The 22,912-nt window shown below is 38.5% G+C and overlaps 1 protein-coding gene and 1 long non-coding RNA gene across 48 annotated transcripts in view; one reads left to right on the top strand and one right to left on the bottom strand.

Moving 5' to 3' along the window:
• Window positions 1-22,912, top strand: part of LOC127953295 (intercellular adhesion molecule 1) — a 126,295-nt gene that overhangs the window by 71,266 nt on the left and 32,117 nt on the right. For 20 of the 46 annotated variants that reach the window (XM_052552350.1, XM_052552358.1, XM_052552357.1 and 17 more), the window contains 9 exons: window positions 923-1,189; window positions 1,296-1,625; window positions 1,863-2,096; window positions 10,360-10,626; window positions 10,733-11,062; window positions 12,143-12,376; window positions 19,699-19,965; window positions 20,072-20,401; window positions 20,639-20,872. In XM_052552350.1, coding sequence (XP_052408310.1) covers window positions 923-1,189; window positions 1,296-1,625; window positions 1,863-2,096; window positions 10,360-10,626; window positions 10,733-11,062; window positions 12,143-12,376; window positions 19,699-19,965; window positions 20,072-20,401; window positions 20,639-20,872 — 2,493 coding nt within the window. The remainder of the gene's footprint in view (window positions 1-922; window positions 1,190-1,295; window positions 1,626-1,862; window positions 2,097-10,359; window positions 10,627-10,732; window positions 11,063-12,142; window positions 12,377-19,698; window positions 19,966-20,071; window positions 20,402-20,638; window positions 20,873-22,912) is intronic. The other 26 variants (XM_052552383.1, XM_052552366.1, XM_052552391.1 and 23 more) reach the window with 15 other exon arrangements.
• Window positions 1-22,912, bottom strand: part of LOC127953334 (uncharacterized) — a 69,645-nt gene that overhangs the window by 16,028 nt on the left and 30,705 nt on the right. The window contains exon 1 of one of the 2 annotated variants that reach the window (XR_008153138.1): window positions 11,042-11,157. The exons of the other annotated variant lie outside the window; for it this stretch is intronic. This is a non-coding gene — a long non-coding RNA (uncharacterized LOC127953334). Of the gene's footprint in view, window positions 1-11,041; window positions 11,158-22,912 lie in introns of those variants that run through there. 2 annotated transcript variants of the gene reach the window in all.

The following is a 22,912-nucleotide window of genomic DNA, read 5'->3' as shown; positions in this document are numbered from 1 at the left end:
TTATTGATTAATCACTTAAAGCTGCAGTAGGTAACGTTTGTAAAAAAAATATAATTTTTTACATATTTGTTAAACCTGTCATTATTTCCTGACAGTAGAATATGAGACAGATAATCTGTGAAAAAATCAAGCTCCTCTGGCTCCTGCCAGTGGTCCTATTGCCATTTGCAGAAAGGCATCCGCTCCCGGTAAGAAACAACCAATCAGAGCTGCGGTCCGTAACTTTGTTTGTGTTCAAAATGTAGAAAAATGCATATAATAATCGAGTACACCATGAATCCATTTTCCAAAGTGTGTTTTTAGCTTGTCCTGAATCACTAGGGTGCACCTACAATAAGTGTTTATATTCAGACTATTTTAAATTGCTTCGGGGGCACCGCGGCGGAGTAACCCAGTACCTTTGTGATTCTTCATAGACATAAACAGAGAGAAGTAGTTCCGGCTACGATGTTCTTCCGCAAGACGCAAGCAGTTCTGTTTATTAACCACTAGAGCGTCAAAAGTTACCGACTGCAGCTTTAAAGGCATGATTGAAATAGTTTTTTATCATCTGACAAAGAGCCTGTTAGCTCTAAACATTATCTTGTGCGAAGTCCAATAATAATAGTTTTGTAGTTTTAGAGTCTATGGTGTGCCAACTTTTGTTTTTTATCAAGCTATTAAATAAATGTTCTTGGCCAAATTCTATAAAATACAAAACTCTAGAACTGATATCTATAAATGTATTGAAGATATTTTGAAAAGATTGATAATAATAGCATTATAAAAAGCAGATACTGTGAATTAATAGTATAAAGATGATAAAATTGTGTACTGAAAAAGATACTTTGATTTTATTAACATTAGAAAATATTAAATGTTTGAAAAGCTGTGAGATTTGTGAGCTTTGTTTAATTAAAATCCTTCTCAATGTGTTTAACAGGTGCAGAAGCTGAATGTCCTCTTCAGCTCAACCCACAGAGAGTTGTTGTGAGATACGGCGGTTCTGTTGAAGTTAACTGTAAAACATCAGTCCTACATAGAGGGATGGGATGGGAAGCCAGTGAGGGAGCAGTGCCCAAGATCATAAACCAGAATCTGATCACATGGAAAGTGATAAACCTGACAGAATGGGACATATTCCCAATCTGCTACATAAACCTAAACAAAGGTGCACAGTGTAAAGTAGAGCTCCCAGTCACTGTTTACAGTGAGTTTCTCAGTTACTGATATTTTTTCCTGTTCATTTTCAGAAATATCTAATAAATGTACATTCATCACAGCAGATTTCAGAGTGTGTAAATCTTCCTCCACAGAGACTCCAGACAGTGTGTCCATCAGCACTGTGAATCACAGAGGACCAATGATAGAGGGACAGCAGTATGAGCTCCAGTGTGACGTTCATGATGTGGCTCCTGTTCAGTATCTCACTGTCAAATGGTACAAAGGACAGACTCTGCTGAATCAAACCACCTTCAGTGACACTGACAAGACCCCAGTGAATAAAACTGTCACGCTCCTGATCCGTCCAGACAGAGCTGATGATGGAGCTCAATACTGGTGTGAAGCAGAGCTGGATCTGGGAGCAGAAGGACCTCAACCTTCTCCTAAATATTCATCAGAACCTCTTAATGTAGAAGTATACTGTAAGTTTATTATTGCTAAGCTAGCCATATAATTCAGTTTATATTTTCTGTAAGGCCTTCTAGTGTGAAGAATGTGCAACTGTCATATTTCAGACAGAGATTTGCATTCAAATATTAGTATACTGTAATCACGTGAACCCAGATAAAACGTTTTCAGTTGTATTTTTAGTGATCTGTTATTAACAGCTGCTCATCGTGATGCCGTTGTGCTGAGAAATGTATCTCTGTCCTCTTCAGATAAACCACAACACTCCAGTTCAACAGAGACCATCATTAAAGATGATAAGGTCATGCTAGATTGTTCAGTGAAGGCAAACCCGGCTCCTGACTACACATGGTCCTCAGATCATCTGAACTTGAACATCAGCTCCTCAGTGATCGAGTCCTCAGCACTCAGTCCAGGAAAATACACGTGCACCGCCACAAACTCCCTGGGAAGAGACAGCAAAGTGTTCATCCTTAAATCTACAGGTGGGTTATAAGTGAAAAAAATAATAATAATCTTTTGCGCATCATTTGTCTGTTGATTCATATAAAATGCAAATTTACAATAATGGTTATATTGTTCATATTTTTTCCCTGAATGTTGGTTTGGGTGTTTCTTATTTTATACATTGTGTTCGATTTCAGAATGTAAAACCTAAGTCACTCTTTTGTACACTCTTAAAATTAATAATTCATTCTTTTGGCATCTATGGTTCCACAAAGAACCTTTAACATCCATGGGATCTTTCCATTCTACTAAAGGTTTGTTACTGGAAAAAAGTTCCTTTACATTTTTTTTAAACGTTCTTCGCAAAAACAATTCAGTTTATTTTAAGAACTTTTGGGGAACCAAGAGTAGTTTTTTTTATGTCATCAAACCCCCCTATCTATCTAACCTATCCCTGTTGTCCATCCACGTCAAATACAATATGGCATCTAACCTGTGTAGCCGCACTGGGTTGTACATAATAATTAACTCAAATGATATATAGGGAATTTGAATAATTAATCAGGAATATGAAAAATATATATCTCATATGACAGTTACACTAAATTTTATAGATTATGAAAAATAGCTCAATTGCATTCATCAATAACTCATTACAGGGCACTGTAATTTACTCATTAATATGTCAATATTCCATTCTTCATATCAATTATTGTGATATCTCTTACTGTAAATTACTGCAAATCAAACCGTGGTTTGTCCAGCAAACGGCCGTAAGATTAACTTATCAATTTTCAATAAAGTTATCACTTCTTATAATTCACGGAAAAATATTCTCTGGCCATGAAAACATTATCCTATCATTATGATAAATTTAGTTTCTAAAAGTAAAGCTTGTAGCTAGATCAGGCATCTCATTGACTCGTAATGTGAGCGGTTTGGAGGCAATCATGAATATATGGGTTTTTAATAATTGAACTAATAATACATCAAACTACAAACCACACAGAGTAAATATGCGTACGACAATACAGACAGTAAACTTTGTACAAGACATAACGGAATCCAAACGAGGGAGAGAGAGAGAGAGAGAGAGAGAGAGAGAAAGAGAGAGAGAATGAATGAGAGAGAAAGGACGAGAGAGAGGTGAGAGAGAGAGAGCGTTGGTCACAGAATGAGCAGTTATGCAAACTCACAGACAGTAGTCCTTGAAAGACACCAACGTTTCAAATCATAGACAACTTTAAGCAGCATTTAAATTCTGCATAGAATGATACTTGCAGGGTCCAGCGTGTGTGGCGTGAGACCGTGTGATGCGCGTGTGAGCTGCGCTGGAGCTTGGCGTGAGCCTGGTCTCTTTGTCTTCCGGCCCGGGGCTGCTGCGGAATCGCGCAGTATTTGAAAGGTTCAACAAACAATGTTCCAGAATTCGTCTTCCTTGTGTGGAGAGGCGAATAGTTGAATAAACTTAGTAAAGAAAAGAAACAAAAACAACGGAAACGGAAGCTTCCGAAGGAGCCATGAGAATGGCTGTCCTCTTAGCCTCTCAGCCTCCGGCTGAGAGGGCCGGCGATATTAGAGCGGCCCGAGACCGCTCAGAGGGATGAGCGGAAGTGACGAGGGTCGAAGCAGGTTAGAAGAGGGAAGAGAGGTAAGAGAGGGCTGGACCTTCCGGGTCAGCTCTTATGGCTTGAAATGGTTCACGCCTCTGATCGCGTGAACAACCAATGAACGTCCACGATCTGAAGCGGGAAAAAGTTCCTTTGTCTCTGTGGAAACACCCACCCTAATAATTTAGGCTTGTCAGATCTCAGCAGTGATATTCTAGCAAGTTCATAATTCAAGATTAATAAATTTTTACACACCTTTTATACAGGTGGATAGTTGGGTCACAACATGACAATTCCAAAAACACCAAACAGTACATATATAACTGATAGAAACACGAAGTTACATTCAAATGCAGAATTACACACATTTAACGTTTGATTGGCACACGATAAAAACTGCAGATTCTCCAATTTATATGGGGAATCTCTAATGCACCAAAAACAATACTTAATACATTGAGACCACATTGAAAAAGTAATAGTTTAGGATACATTGAGAAAAAGGTACCGGTGAACGGGCTCTTCCCTGTCCTGTTGCCCAGTGGGGTCTTAAAGTTTTATGTCTTATTTGAGAACATTAAAATTAGGATAAACATTTCCAAAGTATAAGCTAGAAATTATACTCTTCACATAACAAGGATTAACCATTTTATACAACGCACAAACATATTCGAAATACATATTATTAAAGAGCCACACAGATGGGAAATCAAAAATTACCCGTATTACAGTGTATGATGTAGCTGTCCATCAGTGTAAACAATGTGCAAAGTAATTAAACCAAAAAGTACACCATTTATAAAGTTATTGGCTTCTAAAGTAAGGGGTCGACTCTGAATCGCTGAAACGAGTCGTTATAGATTTCAAATCTTTTGCCCATCTCTATGTACGTCACTAGGAACACTTTGCATATTAATCTCCGCCTACCGTCTTGGGAGAAACGGAACTCTGACCTGCCCCACCCCCCACACAGACGCTCTGGCTGGTGTGATAGCATTATGTCGAGGAGACAGTGTGTTTTTAATTGTAAAGGGGTGGTGTTAGCGCAGTGGATAAGACACACGTCTGTGGTGTGGGAGACCCGGGTTCGAATCCGCTGTGAGGCACCGATGTGTCCCTGAGCAAGACACTCAACCCTTAGTTGCTCCAGAGGCGTGTGACCTCTGACATATATAGAAATTGTAAGTCGCTTTGGATAAAAGCGTCAGCTAAACGAAACGAATAAATGTAAAGGCAAGTTTGTTTTATTTTCACTGCCAAAGAATGAAGATCAGAAGAACCAATGGCTAAAATTCATTTTTTACCACAATACCAGAGCAGTACAACAAATCCTTGTTGTGTTCACAACATTTCACTGATGACTGCTTTTCTAATCTCGGTGAGTACAAGGTGGGATTTTCAAAGCGTTTGGCCATAAAAGAGGGTTCATTACCAACTTTATTTAGACCAACGAGCATCTCCGAATCACAACGCGAAATATGATTATGAAGTTATGTGTTTGTTTTCTCCCGAGCGTCTTATCAGTATGTGTGCTTTCTACAGCCTGTCTGCGCTGATCTTCATTTACAAAAACGTCATTAAAATGAAGTGTAACTCCGTGATTACTCAACGAAGAGACATGAGAGAGATATCTATAGAAAGCTTGACATGACAAGTGCTGCCGAAAACAGATATTCTGTGATAAAGTAATCCATATGAAAACAACGCGATGTCTGTTTTTCATGTCTCCCTTCGTTATATCTAATGTGACCACACCCCCGCATTGAACGCGCTATTCAGATTCAAACTGATGCGCGCGGCTTGAATAAACCCACACAGAAGAAAAAGCAGCGAGACTGTTCAAGTTTTTTATTTTACTGTTTGCTTCGCGGTAAGAGGAATAAGACATAATTCACCCCAAACAGATGCTAACGCATTGTTTACCGTGAAGTTGTGTGCGGAACAACCAATCAAAACTGTGTCAGTTGACCAATCAGAACACAGTATGCAACCGAAAGGTGGGGTTAAAGGAAACTGAATCTTTTGAACAGCTTCGCGCGAACCGTTTGGGGATCTCTGAGAATTAAGGTAATTTTTAAATGATATTTTGACAAAATGACAATGTTTTTTAACCTTGGATGAATTTAAACCTAATGTACAGGATTTATAAACAGTGATAGGAAGCTAAGAATTTTCATATTACTGGCTCTTTAATAAAATGACGAAGGTAAGAAACTTTAAGAAAGGTTTCTTTTTGTGTGTGTGGAATGTGGGGGGTTTCGTGTCTCCTTTGAGGCTCGCACGGGTATCGTAAATAATTTAAGTCCAGCCAGGCTAGCGCCAGGCCAGGCATTTAGTGTAAAAAGGTTTCATTTTATATGCCTGAATTTAACCCATGAATCGATGACCTGCATATCTGTTACACCTGGTGTCTTTGGTCAGTAGATGGCTGGAGTTTTCTATGTAGTGTGTACTGCTGTGTAACTATTCATAATTTTAGTCAGAAATTTTTCCAGCAATGTGTACAGTCATAACTCACTCATTTCTCACTCTCTGTTTGTACAAGGGTAGGTGGGTTGGTAGATGTTTATTGTCTCACTTCTTAATATCTATGTGTGTTTATTTAACATTGTAGTTATTTGATATATAGTTTATATTCATCATATATTAAAAAAGCTTGTCACTATTATTTCCATGAGGCTTTATTTTCATATTATTCCCTAAAGATCTCTCTGTAGGTGGCGATAATAATTAACCATTTCCTGCAAACATGTCTTTTTGGGGCCTATGCTGGCCTTTTGCGGGCACAGTAGGGCCAGCCCACACCAAACCTAAACAGGCCCAGTGCGGGCTTGCCCAGGGGAGGCTCACAGCTTTGGGCTCATCGCTGGCTCTCTGTGAGCATCCTAAACTATGGGACCGCCTGGCTCAGGGTACTCCAGAACAGGTTTGAGAACCACTGCCTTAAGTAATTAACTGGCTGGCCAGGTAAATTTCAGTTTAGTCTGCACCAATCCTGGGTTTTAGGTACCATGAAAGTGGCTTGGATTTTGCCAGCATTGATTGCCAAAGTAACTCTCCACGCCTCACCTGCTCCGTGGCAGGTTAAGTTCTTATGTAGAGATCACAAACTGAAATTGAACCAATCAGATGTGAACAAAGTGACACATGTCTGACACAAAAAAAGTAACTCCCCCAGTTTATCTTGTTTCAAATTAAAGGTCACTAGAACAAAAAAAAAAAGTCTGGCTTTAATGTTAACGTATTTTATATGATTTATATTATTTTTATATTATTGATATTATTGTTAATCCATTACACACAAGCAATATTAGTTTAACGGTTATTATAAATCATTATTTTATATTAATTAGGGCCGGGACTCGATTAAAAAAATTAATCTAATTAATTAGAGGCTTTGTAATTAATTAATCGAAATTAATCGCATTTTAATCGCATATAAATATTTGACCTGAAAACAGTGAGAAGTAATTTTTTTTCACATGGATTTATAGTATACCATTGAATAATGACTGAATACATAAGCTTAAGCAACAAAATATTGTTTATTTTTGTTCAACCAAGTCTAGCAGACCAGTGCAATTTTTGCTATGAAGTGTAGCAATAGCATATTTAGAAACAATTTAGAAATAGTACATTTCAGAAATTCAGGAAGCTTATAGGTGCTGGAACCTTCTGTAAAGAGTTTTTTAAGTAAAACACAATACTGTCAATTACATTCAGAACATTGGAAACACTGACTATTAGAAAACATCTCTCTGTTGCTTCAGAGGCCATAACATACTAAGTCCAACTCTCAATAACCTTGGCCAAACAATAAAGAGTTCAACATAAACTGTTGCACCAACAAAATAATACATAGTTCAACATAAAGTGTAAAGTCCATGTTAGCTGCTATATGTTTTTCGTTGAGGTGGTACTTGAGGCTCGATGTGCTGCAGAGATATGCGGAGCGAGCGCTAGTTGGTGCTTCAGTATAATCGGTCCGCCGAAACAAATCCAGTGAGAAACGTTCCGCAGTGCAAAAATGAGTTATTAAAAATGCGGGAATTTCTTTTTCTGTAATGAATTAATCTTAGTTAACGCGTTATTTTTTGTGTAATTAATTAATCTCAATTAACGCGTTAAAGTCCCGGCCCTAATATTAATATATACAGATCATAATAATAGAAATAAGATGTAGAATCAATAGATAAGGCTTTAAAAATGACTACGTGACCTTACATGTTTCAGTCTCTATCCATCAAGTTTCACTTGTGACTGCACAGATAGAGCAAGATAATCTTTTATTTGTCCTCTTTCATGAACGAGTACTTTTTTCAGTCTAGATGTGTTTAAATTCATCATATTCTACAATCTCTTAACCTTTAACAAAAACGTTAACCCTTTAGATTGGAATCTCGCTGGATCTCTTGCAAGAAGTGAATCATACTTGCTCTGTGTTGCAATGCATGTGATTGGCTGTGTGCCAGTGATGTCACACATTCATGTGCACTACATCGTAAAGCCTATCAGTGTAAAGCATTACATTTCTCCAATCAATTCATCCAACTAACCAAAATGTATTAACTCGTCAAAAGTTCTAAAACACAAATAGGCTTAGCTGGTAGCAAGTTGATACCATAGGGGTTCAACAACCCCCAATATAGCATGTGTAAATGTGCAATACTTTACACCAGACAAAAACAGTAATTCAAAACAGTGACACAGGCCAGCTCCTAAACCACAGCCAGAAAGACACCCTCCTTATTGTGCTAAAACATTCAAAATCACTTGAAAAACACCATACATCAAATAACATGAATACACATTCCAATACAGCACAATATAAAACAAACACTTCAACCATATACATCACATAGGCTACCTAGTACCAGCTAGACAAGGGTTTTCCGACGAAAAATGATTATACACAATATCACACTGTTAAAAAGTATTACATCCAACATTGTCACATACCTAACAACAGCTACGACAACTGTTTTCCGAAGCTGGAACAAACCATCATTGCAGTCTCCAAGAAAGAAATCACCACCACCTATCTGGCAATCGCCATGCACCTGCCATTACTCCTAAGCTAATACCATCCCATTCAGAAAGGACACAACAGATTCCGTACCATTCAATAAAAAAAAACATATTATCAATATACTGTTTCCACAGCAAAATATGTTTCAGGGTAAAAAAAAAAAAAAAAGTAAGAAAAAAAAAACAGTTACAATCTGTATGGTGTACATTATGCAAAAAGTATATAAAAAATTATGCAAAACTAAAGGCCATTTTAGAAATCAGATGCAAATACAAAATAATTGTATGACAGTACCAATTTAGTCAATTCCAACAGACACACTAGCAACTTTAAGAGAAAGTTGCTCAAGAAAAAATTGAAACATTTATATATAGACATTCAACATCCATGGTAACTAAAAAACAGAAGAGTTAGGTAATGTCACAGAAATAATGAGTTCAATAAAATTCCCTACAAAATGAATGAAAGGAATTAGTCCAAAATCCACTGCGTAGAGGGTGAGAGTAATAATTTATTTTTGATATGAAAGAATTCACTGAAGCCCCTAGAGGACTAAATAAATATTTCAATATTTGTCTTTGTTTTTTATTTTTTATCTTTGTATTTTTTGGCATGATTTCGCAGGCTTCATTGTATTATTATTGATGTTATTAGGAATTTTGTATGTTTTGAATTAGACAATATTTTCTATTTTTCATTTCAAGATCCTTTTTTTTTCACTTTTTTCTTCTGAGTTCATGTGATTCTTGATTAATCACTTAAAGCTGCAGTAGGTAACTTTTGTAAAAATATAATTTTTTACATATTTGTTAAACCTGTCATTATTTCCTGACAGTAGAATATGAGACAGATAATCTGTGAAAAAATCAAGCTCCTCTGGCTCCTGCCAGTGGTCCTATTGCCATTTGCAGAAAGTCATCCGCTCCCGGTAAGAAACAACCAATCAGAGCTGCGGTCCGTAACTTTGTTTGTGTTCAAAATGTAGAAAAATGCATATAATAATCGAGTACACCATGAATCCATTTTCCAAAGCGTGTTTTTAGCTTGTCCTGAATCACTAGGGTGCACCTATAATAAGTGTTTATATTCGGACTATTTTAAATTGCTTCGGGGGCACCGCGGCGGAGTAACCCAGTACCTTTGTGATTCTTCATAGACATAAACAGAGAGAAGTAGTTCCGGCTACGATGTTCTTCCACAAGACGCAAGCAGTTCTGTTTATTAACCGCTAGAGTGTCAAAAGTTACCAACTGCAGCTTTAAAGGCATGATTGAAATAGTTTTTTATCATCTGACAAAGAGCCTGTTAGCTCTAAACATTATCTTGTGCGAAGTCCAATAATAATAGTTTTGTAGTTTTAGAGTCTATGGTGTGCCAACTTTTGTTTTTTATCAAGCTATTAAATAAATGTTCTTGGCCAAATTCTATAAAATACAAAACTCTAGAACTGATATCTATAAATGTATTGAAGATATTTTGAAAAGATTGATAATAATAGCATTATAAAAAGCAGATACTGTGAATTAATAGTATAAAGATGATAAAATTGTGTACTGAAAAAGATACTTTGATTTTATTAACATTAGAAAATATTAAATGTTTGAAAAGCTGTGAGATTTGTGAGCTTTGTTTAATTAAAATCCTTCTCAATGTGTTTAACAGGTGCAGAAGCTGAATGTCCTCTTCAGCTCAACCCACAGAGAGTTGTTGTGAGATACGGCGGTTCTGTTGAAGTTAACTGTAAAACATCAGTCCTACATAAAGGGATGGGATGGGAAGCCAGTGAGGGAGCAGTGCCCAAGATCATAAACCAGAATCTGATCACATGGAGAGTGTCAGAACTGACAGAATGGGACATGTTCCCATTCTGCTACATAAATCCAAACGAAGGTGCACAGTGTGAAGTAAAGCTCCCGGTCACCATTTACAGTGAGTTTCTCAGTTACTGATATTTTTTCCTGTTCATTCTCAGAAATATCTAATAAATGTACATTCATCACAGCAGATTTCAGAGTGTGTAAATCTTCCTCCACAGAGACTCCAGACAGTGTGTCCATCAGCACTGTGAATCACAGAGGACCAATGATAGAGGGACAGCAGTATGAGCTCCAGTGTGATGTTCATGATGTGGCTCCTGTTCAGTATCTCACTGTCAAATGGTACAAAGGACAGACTCTGCTGCATCAAACCACCTTCAGTGACACTGACAAGACCCCAGTGAATAAAACAGTCACGCTCCTGATCCGTCCAGACAGAGCTGATGATGGAGCTCAATACTGGTGTGAAGCAGAGCTGGATCTGGGAGCAGAAGGACCTCAACCTTCTCCTAAATATTCATCAGAACCTCTTAATGTCGAAGTATACTGTAAGTTTATTATTGCTAAGCTAGCCATATAATTCAGTTTATATTTTCTGTAGGGCCTTCTAGTGTGAAGAATGTGCAACTGTCATATTTCAGACAGAGATTTGCATTCAAATATTAGTATACTGTAATCACGTGAACCCAGATAAAACGTTTTCAGTTGTATTTTTAGTAGGGCTGTCAAATGATTAAAATTTTTAATCAAATTAATCAGAATTTTCAGTGGGTTAATCATGATTAATCACTATTTGCAATTACACCTGAATCCTAACCATTTTTTTTCTGAAATGCATACCAAAAGATAAATAACAGGACACAGATACATAATTTTCATGTATTGATTCATCAATATGTGGTTCTTTTTTTCTGAATTTCAAAAGTTTAACATTTACTTAGATCAAATTTACCTGAGCACTATATCAAACCATGCCATTTAACTACAGATAGTGTAAGAGTTTTAGGTGAACCAGTGGTTAAATATAGCCACATATCTATGAAATTATGCATACTCGAAAGAATGAACTCAGAAACACAAACATGCGCCACCATCACATAAGCAGCATTCTGGGCACTCTTGTTTTTGGGAGGTGTTCATTTGCTCTGCCACAATACTTTAGGAGCGATATTTTCACGTTCTGAAGGCTTCAAGTGCCAGTAAAACCAAGTAAAAATGCATATGCTTTCCCAAACAGCTGTAATTTTCACTGCATTGTATGCGTTCTGCGCATGCGCAGTGTGAAACACAAGACGCTATAACAGGAAGAAGCTCCAGCGTATCAACTACTAAAGTCGTCTCTGTTTATCGAGTTTGGCATGAATGTATTTGAGAGTAAATGGGGTAAAACCTTAAGCTTCTTCTGTGTTTTCGTCGCGGTGCTCCCCGCTGTTTTTGAGCTGACCTGAATAATTTGTCACACTGCGCATGCGTGAAATGCGTTAAAAAATTTGACGTAATTAACAACAAACAACTAATTAACGTCGTTAACGCGCTATTTTTGACAGCCCTAATTTTTAGTGATCTGTTATTAACAGCTGCTCATCGTGATGCCGTTGTGCTGAGAAATTTATCTCTGTCCTCTTCAGATAAACCACAACACTCCAGTTCAACAGAGACCATCATTAAAGATGATAAGGTCATGCTAGATTGTTCAGTGAAGGCAAACCCGGCTCCTGACTACACATGGTCCTCAGATCATCTGAACTTGAACATCAGCTCCTCAGTGATCGAGTCCTCAGCACTCAGTCCAGGAAAATACACGTGCACCGCCACAAACTCCCTGGGAAGAGACAGCAAAGTGTTCATCCTTAAATCTACAGGTGGGTTATAAGTGAAAAAAATAATAATAATCTTTTGTGCATCATTTGTCTGTTGATTCATATAAAATGCAAATTTACAATAATGGTTATATTGTTTATATTTTTTTCTTATTTTATACATTGTGTTTGATTTCAGAATGTAAAACCTAAGTCACTCTTTTGTACACTCTTAAAATTAATAATTCATTCTTTTGGTATCTATGGTTCTACAAAGAACCTTTAACATCCATGGGATCTTTCCATTCTACTAAAGGTTTGTTACTGGAAAAAAGTTCCTTTACATTTTTTTTAAACTTTCTTCGCAAAAACAATTCAGTTTATTTTAAGAACTTTTGGGGAACCAAGAGTAGTTTTTTTTATGTCATCAAACCCCCCTATCTATCTAACCTATCCCTGTTGTCCATCCACGTCAAATACAATATGGCATCTAACCTGTGTAGCCGCACTGGGTTGTACATAATAATTAACTCAAATGATATATAGGGAATTTGAATAATTAATCAGGAATATGATAAATATATATCTCATATGACAGTTACACTAAATTTTATTGATTATGAAAAATAGCTCAATTGCATTCATCAATAACTCATTACAGGGCACTGTAATTTACTCATTAATATGTCAATATTCCATTCTTCATATCAATTATTGTGATATCTCTTACTGTAAATTACTGCAAATCAAACAGTGGTTTGTCCAGCAAACGGCCGTAAGATTAATTTATCAATTTTCAATAAAGTTATCACTTCTTATAATTCACGGAAAAATATTCTCTGGCCATGAAAACATTATCCTATCATTATGATAAATTTAGTTTCTAAAAGTAAAGCTTGTAGCTAGATCAGGCATCTCATTGACTCGTAATGTGAGCGGTTTGGAGGCAATCATGAATATATGGGTTTTTATAAATTGAACTAATAATACATCAAACTACAAACCACACAGAGTAAATACGCGTACGACAATACAGACAGGAAACTTTGTACAAGACATAACGGAATCCAAACGAGGGAGAGAGAGAGAGAGAGAGAGAGAAAGAGAGAGAGAGAGAAAGAGAGAGAGAATGAATGAGAGAGAAAGGACGAGAGAGAGGTGAGAGAGAGAGAGCGTGGTCACAGAATGAGCAGTTATGCAAACTCACAGACAGTAGTCCTTGAAAGACACCAACGATTCAAATCATAGACAACTTTAAGCAGCATTTAAATTCTCCATAGAATGATGCTTGCAGGGTCCAGCGTGTGTGGCGTGAGACCGTGTGATGCGCGTGTGAGCTGCGCTGGAGCTTGGCGTGAGCCTGGTCTCTTTGTCTTCCGGCTCGGGGCTACTGCGGAATCGCGCAGTATTTGAAAGGTTCAACAAACTATGTTCCAGAATTCCTTGTGTGGAGAGGCGAACAGTTGAACAAACTAAAGTATAAAATAAAGAAAAGAAACAAAAACAACGGAAACGAAAGCTTCCGAAGGAGCCATGAGAATGGCTGTCCTTTTAGTCTCTCAGCCTCTGGCTGAGAGGGCCGACGATATTAGACAGGCCCGAGGCCGCTCAGAGGGATGAGCGGAAGTGACGAGGGTCGAAGCAGGTTAGAAGAGGGAAGAGAGGTAAGAGAGGGCTGGACCTTCCGGGTCAGCTCTTATGGCTTGAAATGGTTCACGCCTCTGTTCGCGTGAACAACCAATTAACGTCCACGATCTGAAGCGGGAAAAAGTTCCTTTGTCCCTGTGGAAACACCCACCCTAATAACAGATCTCAGCAGTGATATTCTAGCAAGTTCATAATTCAAGATTAATAAATTTTTACATACCTTTTATACAGGTGGATAGTTGGGTCACAACATGACAATTCCAAAAACACCAAACAGTACATATATAACTGATAGAAACACGAAGTTACATTCAAATGCAGAATTACACACATTTAACGTTTGATTGGCACACGATAAAAACTGCAGATTCTCCAATTTATATGGGGAATCTCTAATGCACCAAAAGCAATACTTAATACATTGAGATCACATTGAAAAAGTAATAGTTTAGGATACATTGAGAAAAAGGTACCGGTGAACGGGCTCTTTCCTGTCCTGTTGCCCAGTGGGGTCATAAAGTTTTATGAGCTGGTCAGGGGTAGGGTTACAGACTCATGATTCTTATTTGAGAACATTAAAATTAGGATAAAAATTTCCAAAGTATAAGCTAGCAACTTATACTCTTCACATAACAAGGATTAACCATTTTATACAATGCACAAACATATTCGAAATACATATTATTAAAGAGCTACACAGATGGGAAATCAAAAATTACCTGTATTACAGTGTATGATGTAGCTGTCCATCAGTGTAAACAATGTGCAAAGTAATTAAACCAAAAAGTACACCATTTATAAAGTTATTGGCTTCTAAAGTAAGGAGTCGACTCTGAATCGCTGAAACGAGTCATTATAGATTTCAAATCTTTTGCCCATCTCTATGTACGTCACTAGGAACACTTTGCATAATAATCTCCGCCTACCGTCTTGGGAGAAACGGAACTCTGACCTGCCCCACCCCCCACACAGACGCTCTGGTTGGTGTGATAGCATTATGTCGAGGAGACAGTGTGTTTTTAATTGTAAAGGCAAGTTTGTTTTATTTTTACTGCCAAAGAATGAAGATCAGAAGAACCAATGGCTAAAATTCATTTTTTACCACAATACCAGAGCAGTACAACAAATCCTTGTTGTGTTCACAACATTTCTCTGATGACTGCTTTTCTAATCTCGGTGAGTACAAGGCGGGATTTTCAAAGCGTTTGGCCATAAAAGAGGGTTCATTACCAACTTTATTTAGACCAACGAGCATCTCCGAATCACAACGCGAAATTTGATTATGAAGTTATGTGTTTGTTTTCTCCCGAGCGTCTTATCAGTGTGTGCTGTCTACAGCCTGTCTGCGCTGATCTTCATTTACAAAAACGTCATTAAAATGAAGTGTAACTCCGTGATTACTAAACGAAGAGACATGAGAGAGATATCTATAGAAAGCTTGACATGTCTACTTTAAAACTACTTTAAAACTGCTGCGGAAAACAGATATTCTGTGATAAAGTAATCCATATGAAAACAACGCGATGTCTGTTTTTCATGTCTCCCTTCGTTATATCTAATGTGACCACACCCCCGCATTGAACGCGCTATTCAGATTCAAACTGATGCGCGCGGCTTGAATAAACCCACACAGAAGAAAAAGCAGCGAGACTGTTCAATTTTTTTTAATTTTACTGTTTGCTTCGCGGTAAGAGGAATAAGACATGATTCACCCCAAACAGATGCTAATGCATTGTTTACAGTGAAGTTGTGTGCGGAACAACCAATCAAAACTATGTCAGTTGATCAATCAGAACACAGTATGCAACCGAAAGGTGGGGTTTAAGGAAACTGAATCTTTTGAACAGCTTCGCGCGAACCGTTTGGGGATCTCTGAGAATTGAGGTAATTTTAAAATGATATTTTTTTTTTTATTTGTTAACCTTGGATGGATTTAAACCTAATGTACAGGACTTATAAACAGTGATAGGAAGCTTAGAATTTTCATCTTACTGGCTCTTTAATAAAATGACGAAGGTAAGGAACTTTAAGAAAGGTTTCTTTTTGTGTGTGTGGAATGTGGGGGGTTTCGTGTCTCCTTTGAGGCTCGCACGGGTATCGTAAATAATTTAAGTCCAGCCAGGCTAGCGCCAGGCCAGGCATTTAGTGTAAAATGGTTTCATTTTATATGCCTGAATTTAACCCATGAATCGATGACCTGCATATCTGTTACACCTGGTGTCTTTGGTCAGTAGATGGCTGGAGTTTTCTATGTAGTGTGTACTGCTATGTAACTATTCATAATTTTAGTCAGAAATTTTTCCAGCAATGTGTACAGTCATAACTCACTCATTTCTCACTCTCTGTTTGTACAAGGGTAGGTGGGTTGGTAGATGTTTATTGTCTCACTTCTTAATATCTCTGTGTGTTTATTTAACATTGTAGTTATTTGATATATAGTTTTTATTCATCATATATTAAAAAAGCTTGTCACTATTATTTCCATGAGGCTTTATTTTCATATTATTCCCTAAAGATCTCTCTGTAGGTGGCGATAATAATTAACCATTTCCTGCAAACATGTCTTTTTGGGGCCTATGCTGGCCTTTTGCGGGCACAGTAGGGCCAGCCCACACCAAACCTAAACAGGCCCAGTGCGGGCTTGCCCAGGGGAGGCTCACAGCTTTGGGCTCATCGCAGGCTCTCTGTGAGCAGCCTAAACTATGGGACCGCCTGGCTCAGGGTACTCCAGAACAGGTTTGAGAACCACTGCCTTAAGTAATTAACTGGCTGGCCAGGTAAATTTCAGTTTAGTTTGCACCAATCCTGGGTTTTAGGTACCATGAAAGTGGCTTGGATTTTGCCAGCATTGATTGCCAAAGTAACTCTCCACGCCTCACCTGCTCCGTGGCAGGTTAAGTTCTTATGTAGAGATCACAAACTGAAATTGAACCAATCAGATGTGAACAAAGTGACACATGTCTGACACAAAAAAAGTAACTCCCCCAGTTTATCTTGTTTCAAATTAAAGGTCACTAGAACAAAAAAAAAATTCTGGCTTTAATGTTAACTTATTTGATATGATTTATATAATTTTTATATTATTGATATTATTGTTAATCCATTACACACAAGCAATATTAGTTTAACAGTTATTATAAATCATTATTTTATATTAATATATACAGATCATAATAATAGAAATAAGATGTAGAATCAATAGATAAGGCTTTAAAAATGACTATGTGACCTTACATGTTTCAGTCTCTATCCATCAAGTTTCACTTGTGACTGCACAGATAGAGCAAGATAATCTTTTATTTGTCCTCTTTCATGAACGAGTACTTTTTTCAGTGTAGATGTGTTTAAATTCATCATATTCTACAATCTCTTAACCTTTAACAAAAACGTTAACCCTTTAGATTGGAATCTCGCTGGATCTCTCGCAAGAAGTGAATCACACTTGCTCTGTGTTGCAATGCATGTGATTGGCTGTGTGCCAGTGATGTCACACATTCATGTGCACTACATCGTAAAGCCTATCAATGTAAAGCAATACATTTCTCCAATCAAATCATCCAACTAACCAAAATGTATTAACTCGTCAAAAGTTCTAAAACACAAATAGGCTTAGCTGGTAGCAAGTTGATACCATAAGGGTTCAACAACCCCCAATATAGCATGTGTAAATGTGCAATACTTTACACCAGACAAAAACAGTAATTCAAAACAGGCCAGCTCCTAAAACACAGCCAGAAAGACACCCTCCTTATTGTGCTAAAACATTCAAAATCATTTGAAAAACACCATACATCAAATAACATGAATACACATTCCAATACAGCACAATATAAAACAAACACTTCAACCATATACATCACATAGGCTAGCTAGTACCAGCTAGACAAGGGTTTTCCAACTCTGGTACAAACCATCATTGCCATCTGCACAAACATGTAAATGAAAAATGATTATACACAATATCACACTGTTAAAAAGTATTACATCCAACATTGTCACATACCTAACAACAGCTACGACAACTGTTTTCCGAAGCTGGAACAAACCATCATTGCAGTCTCCAAGAAAGAAATCACCACAACCTATCTGGCAATCGCCATGCACCTGCCATTACTCCTAAGCTAATACCATCCCATTCAGAAAGGACACAACAGATTCAGTACCATTCAATAAAAAAAAACATATTATCAATATAATATTTCCACAGCAAAATATGTTTCAGGGTAAAAAAAAAAAAAAAAAAGTAAGATAAAAAAAACAGTTACAATCTGTATGGTGTACATTATGCAAAAAGTATATAAAAAATTATGCAAAACTAAAGGCCATTTTAGAAATCAGATGCAAATAGAAAATAATTGTATGACAGTACCAATTTAGTCAATTCCAACAGACACACTAGCAACTTTAAGAGAAAGTTGCTCAAGAAAAAATTGAAACATTTATATATAGACATTCAACATCCATGGTAACTAAAAAACCGAAGAGTTAGGTAATGTCACAGAATTAATGAGTTCAATAAAATTCCCTACAAAATGTATGAAAGGAATTAGTCCAAAATCCACTGCGTAGAGGGTGAGAGTAATAATTTATTTTTGATATGAAAGAATTCACTGAAGCCCCTAGAGGACTAAATAAATATTTCAATATTTGTCTTTGTTTTTTATTTTTTATCTTTGTATTTTTTGGCATGATTTCGCAGGCTTCATTGTATTATTATTGATGTTATTAGAAATTTTGTATGTTTTGAATTAGACAATATTTTCTATTTTTCATTTCAAGATCCTTTTTTTTTTTCACTTTTTTCTTCTGAGTTCATGTGATTATTGATTAATCACTTAAAGCTGCAGTAGGTAACTTTTGTAAAAATATAATTTTTTACATATTTGTTAAACCTGTCATTATTTCCTGACAGTAGAATATGAGACAGATAATCTGTGAAAAAATCAAGCTCCTCTGGCTCCTGCCAGTGGTCCTATTGCCATTTGCAGAAAGTCATCCGCTCCCGGTAAGAAACAACCAATCAGAGCTGCGGTCCGTAACTTTGTTTGTGTTCAAAATGTAGAAAAATGCATATAATAATTGAGTACACCATGAATCCATTTTCCAAAGTGTGTTTTTAGCTTGTCCTGAATCACTAGGGTGCACCTATAATAAGTGTTTATATTCGGACTATTTTAAATTGCTTCGGGGGCACCGCGGCGGAGTAACCCAGTACCTTTGTGATTCTTCATAGACATAAACAGAGAGAAGTAGTTCCGGCTACGATGTTCTTCCGCAAGACTAAGCAGTTCTGTTTATTTACCGCTAGAGCTTCAAAAGTTACCAACTGCAGCTTTAAAGGCATGATTGAAATAGTTTTTTATCATCTGACAAAGAGCCTGTTAGCTCTAAACATTATCTTGTGCGAAGTCCAATAATAATAGTTTTGTAGTTTTAGAGTCTATGGTGTGCCAACTTTTGTTTTTTATCAAGCTATTAAATAAATGTTCTTGGCCAAATTCTATAAAATACAAAACTCTAGAACTGATATCTATAAATGTATTGAAGATATTTTGAAAAGATTGATAATAATAGCATTATAAAAAGCAGATACTGTGAATTAATAGTATAAAGATGATAAAATTGTGTACTGAAAAAGATACTTTGATTTTATTAACATTAGAAAATATTAAATGTTTGAAAAGCTGTGAGATTTGTGAGCTTTGTTTAGTTGAAATCCTTCTCAATGTGTTTAACAGGTGCAGAAGCTGAATGTCCTCTTCAGCTCAACCCACAGAGAGTTGTTGTGAGATACGGCGGTTCTGTTGAAGTTAACTGTAAAACATCAGTCCTACATAGAGGGATGGGATGGGAAGCCAGTGAGGGAGCAGTGCCCATGACCAAAAACCAGAATCTGATCACATGGAGAGTGATAAACCTGACAGAATGGGACATATTCCCAATCTGCTACATAAACCTAAACAAAGGTGCACAGTGTAAAGTAGAGCTCCCAGTCACTGTTTACAGTGAGTTTCTCAGTTACTGATATTTTTTCCTGTTCATTCTCAGAAATATCTAATAAATGTACATTCATCACAGCAGATTTCAGAGTGTGTAAATCTTCCTCCACAGAGACTCCAGACAGTGTGTCCATCAGCACTGTGAATCACAGAGGACCAATGATAGAGGGACAGCAGTATGAGCTCCAGTGTGATGTTCATGATGTGGCTCCTGTTCAGTATCTCACTGTCAAATGGTACAAAGGACAGACTCTGCTGAATCAAACCACCTTCAGTGACACTGACAAGACCCCAGTGAATAAAACTGTCACACTCCTGATCCGTCCAGACAGAGATGATGATGGAGCTCAATACAGGTGTGAAGCAGAGCTGGATCTGGGAGCAGAAGGACCTCAACCTTCTCCTAAATATTCATCAGAACCTCTTAATGTCGAAGTATACTGTAAGTTTATTATTGCTAAGCTAGCCATATAATTCAGTTTATATTTTCTGTAAGGCCTTCTAGTGTGAAGAATGTGCAACTCTCATATTTCAGACAGAGATTTGCATTCAAATATTAGTATACTGTAATCACGTGAACCCAGATAAAACGTTTTCAGTTGTATTTTTAGTGATCCGTTATTAACAGCTGCTCATCGTGATGCCGTTGTGCTGAGAAATGTATCTCTGTCCTCTTCAGATAAACCACAACACTCCAGTTCAACAGAGACCATCATTAAAGATGATAAGGTCATGCTAGATTGTTCAGTGAAGGCAAACCCGGCTCCTGACTACACATGGTCCTCAGATCATCTGAACTTGAACATCAGCTCCTCAGTGATCGAGTCCTCAGCACTCAGTCCAGGAAAATACACGTGCACCGCCACAAACTCCCTGGGAAGAGACAGCAAAGTGTTCATCCTTAAATCTACAGGTGGGTTATAAGTAAAAAAAAAAAAAAAAAAAAAAAAAAAGAGTAACAGTGCGCATCATTTGTCTGTTGATTCATATAAAATGCTAATTTACATTAATGGTTATATTGTTTATATTTTTTCCCTGAATGTTGGTCTGGGTGTTTCTTATTTTATACATTGTGTTTGATTTTAGAATGCAAAACCAAAGTCACTCTTTTGTACACTCTTAAAATTAATAATTCATTCTTTTGGCATCTATGGTTCCACAAAGAACCTTAACATCCATGGGATCTTTCCATTTCACTTAAGGTTCTTTTTGGAAAAAGTTCCTTTACATTTTTTTAAATGATCCTCACAAAAACAATTCAGTTTATTTTAAGAACTTTTGGGGAACCAAGAGTGTTGTGAGGATGGGTTTGGGACGAACTCAGATGCAGACAGGATGTACTGAACACAAGATTTATTATACAAAAAGGGGAAAAACAAAACCCACGAGGGGGAAAACAAGGGCTAGGGTGAACACTAAAAGAATTCCACAAAACACAATAAACAAGGTAAACAAAGACTCTGAACACTAAATACTAACAAACACTCACTGCAAGACAAAGACTTCTTCGAGGGGTTTCTAGGACAAGGTATCTCAGGACAATGACATGTAGGAACACATAAGTAGAACAATGAACCGACGAAAGACAGAGCACACTAGGAGATCTAAATAGGGGAACTAATCAAGACACGGCAGGTGTTACAGATAGGACAATCACGACACAACTAGGATAACAAGGGGGGCGGGGCAAGGGAATGAGACAACACAAGCACATGGCCCAAAGACAAGGCCATGTGCTTGTACACAAAACACGGGTCTGTCATGATCCTGCCTCAAGACTAGAGAAAAGTCGGGACATGAAGGCAGAATCATGACAGAACCCCTCCCTTAAGGAGCGGCTTCCAGACGCTCCCCAAGGGAACATCAAACGCGGGACAAGACTGACTGGGACAGAGACAAAAACCAACAAGACATGACAAATAATAACAAAGGCAAACATGAATAGACAATGACGGGGTTAGGGTGACAAATCAAAAAAAACAAACAGGGAAGGGGAGGGGGCGGGACCACAAAGTTCATGGGGGACAGACCAGGGTGGGTGGGTGGGGTAGGAATCTTAGGAGGACAGGACGAAGGCTGACGACGGGGGGTACGGGCAGGTCTGGGTGGTGAGGGACGGGGAGGGGTCTCGGGACAACTGACAGGGGACATGACAGGAGCAGACACGGGACGCGGGGGGACAACATCTACTGGACACGGGGGGACAACATCTACTGGACACGGGGGGACAACATCTACTGGACACGGGGGGACAACATCTACTGGACACGGGGGGACAACATCTACTGGACACGGGGGGACAACATCTACGGGACACGGGGGGACAACATCTACGGGACACGGGGGGACAACATCTACGGGACACGGGGAGGCAACGACAGGACACTCGGGATTTCTGGGGACAGGGTCCGGGGACGAGACAGGACTGACGGGGACTTCTAAAATCTGAACAAGACGGGACAAATAATCAGAAAAAGACTTTACAGCTATTACAATGGGCATCTCCTTGCGAGATGAGACCGATTGTAGTAAAGCCTTGGCTGCAGAGTCGGCCGCGGCTCTCTCCTCCGCCCTCGTGACTGCTGGCTCGGGCACGCCAGCGCTCTCCGCTGCTGGCTCGGGCACGCTCACCGCTGCTGGCTCGGGCACGCTCACCGCTGCTGGCTCGGGCACGCTCACCGCTGCTGGCTCGGGCACGCTCACCGCTGCTGGCTCGGGCACGCTCACCGCTGCTGGCTCGGGCACGCTCACCGCTGCTGGCTCGGGCACGCTCACCGCTGCTGGCTCGGGCACGCCAGCGCTCACCGCTGCTGGCTCGGGCACGCCAGCGCTCACCGCTGCTGGCTCGGGCACGCCAGCGCTCACCGCTGCTGGCTCGGGCACGCCAGCGCTCACCGCTGCTGGCTCGGGCACGCCAGCGCTCACCGCTGCTGGCTCGGGCACGCCAGCGCTC

Source organism: Carassius gibelio, chromosome B3, assembly GCF_023724105.1.
Source record: "Carassius gibelio isolate Cgi1373 ecotype wild population from Czech Republic chromosome B3, carGib1.2-hapl.c, whole genome shotgun sequence".
NCBI lineage: Eukaryota > Metazoa > Chordata > Actinopteri > Cypriniformes > Cyprinidae > Carassius > Carassius gibelio.
Note: the sequence above shows the minus strand (reverse complement) of the source record. Positions and strands in the feature narration are given on the sequence as shown.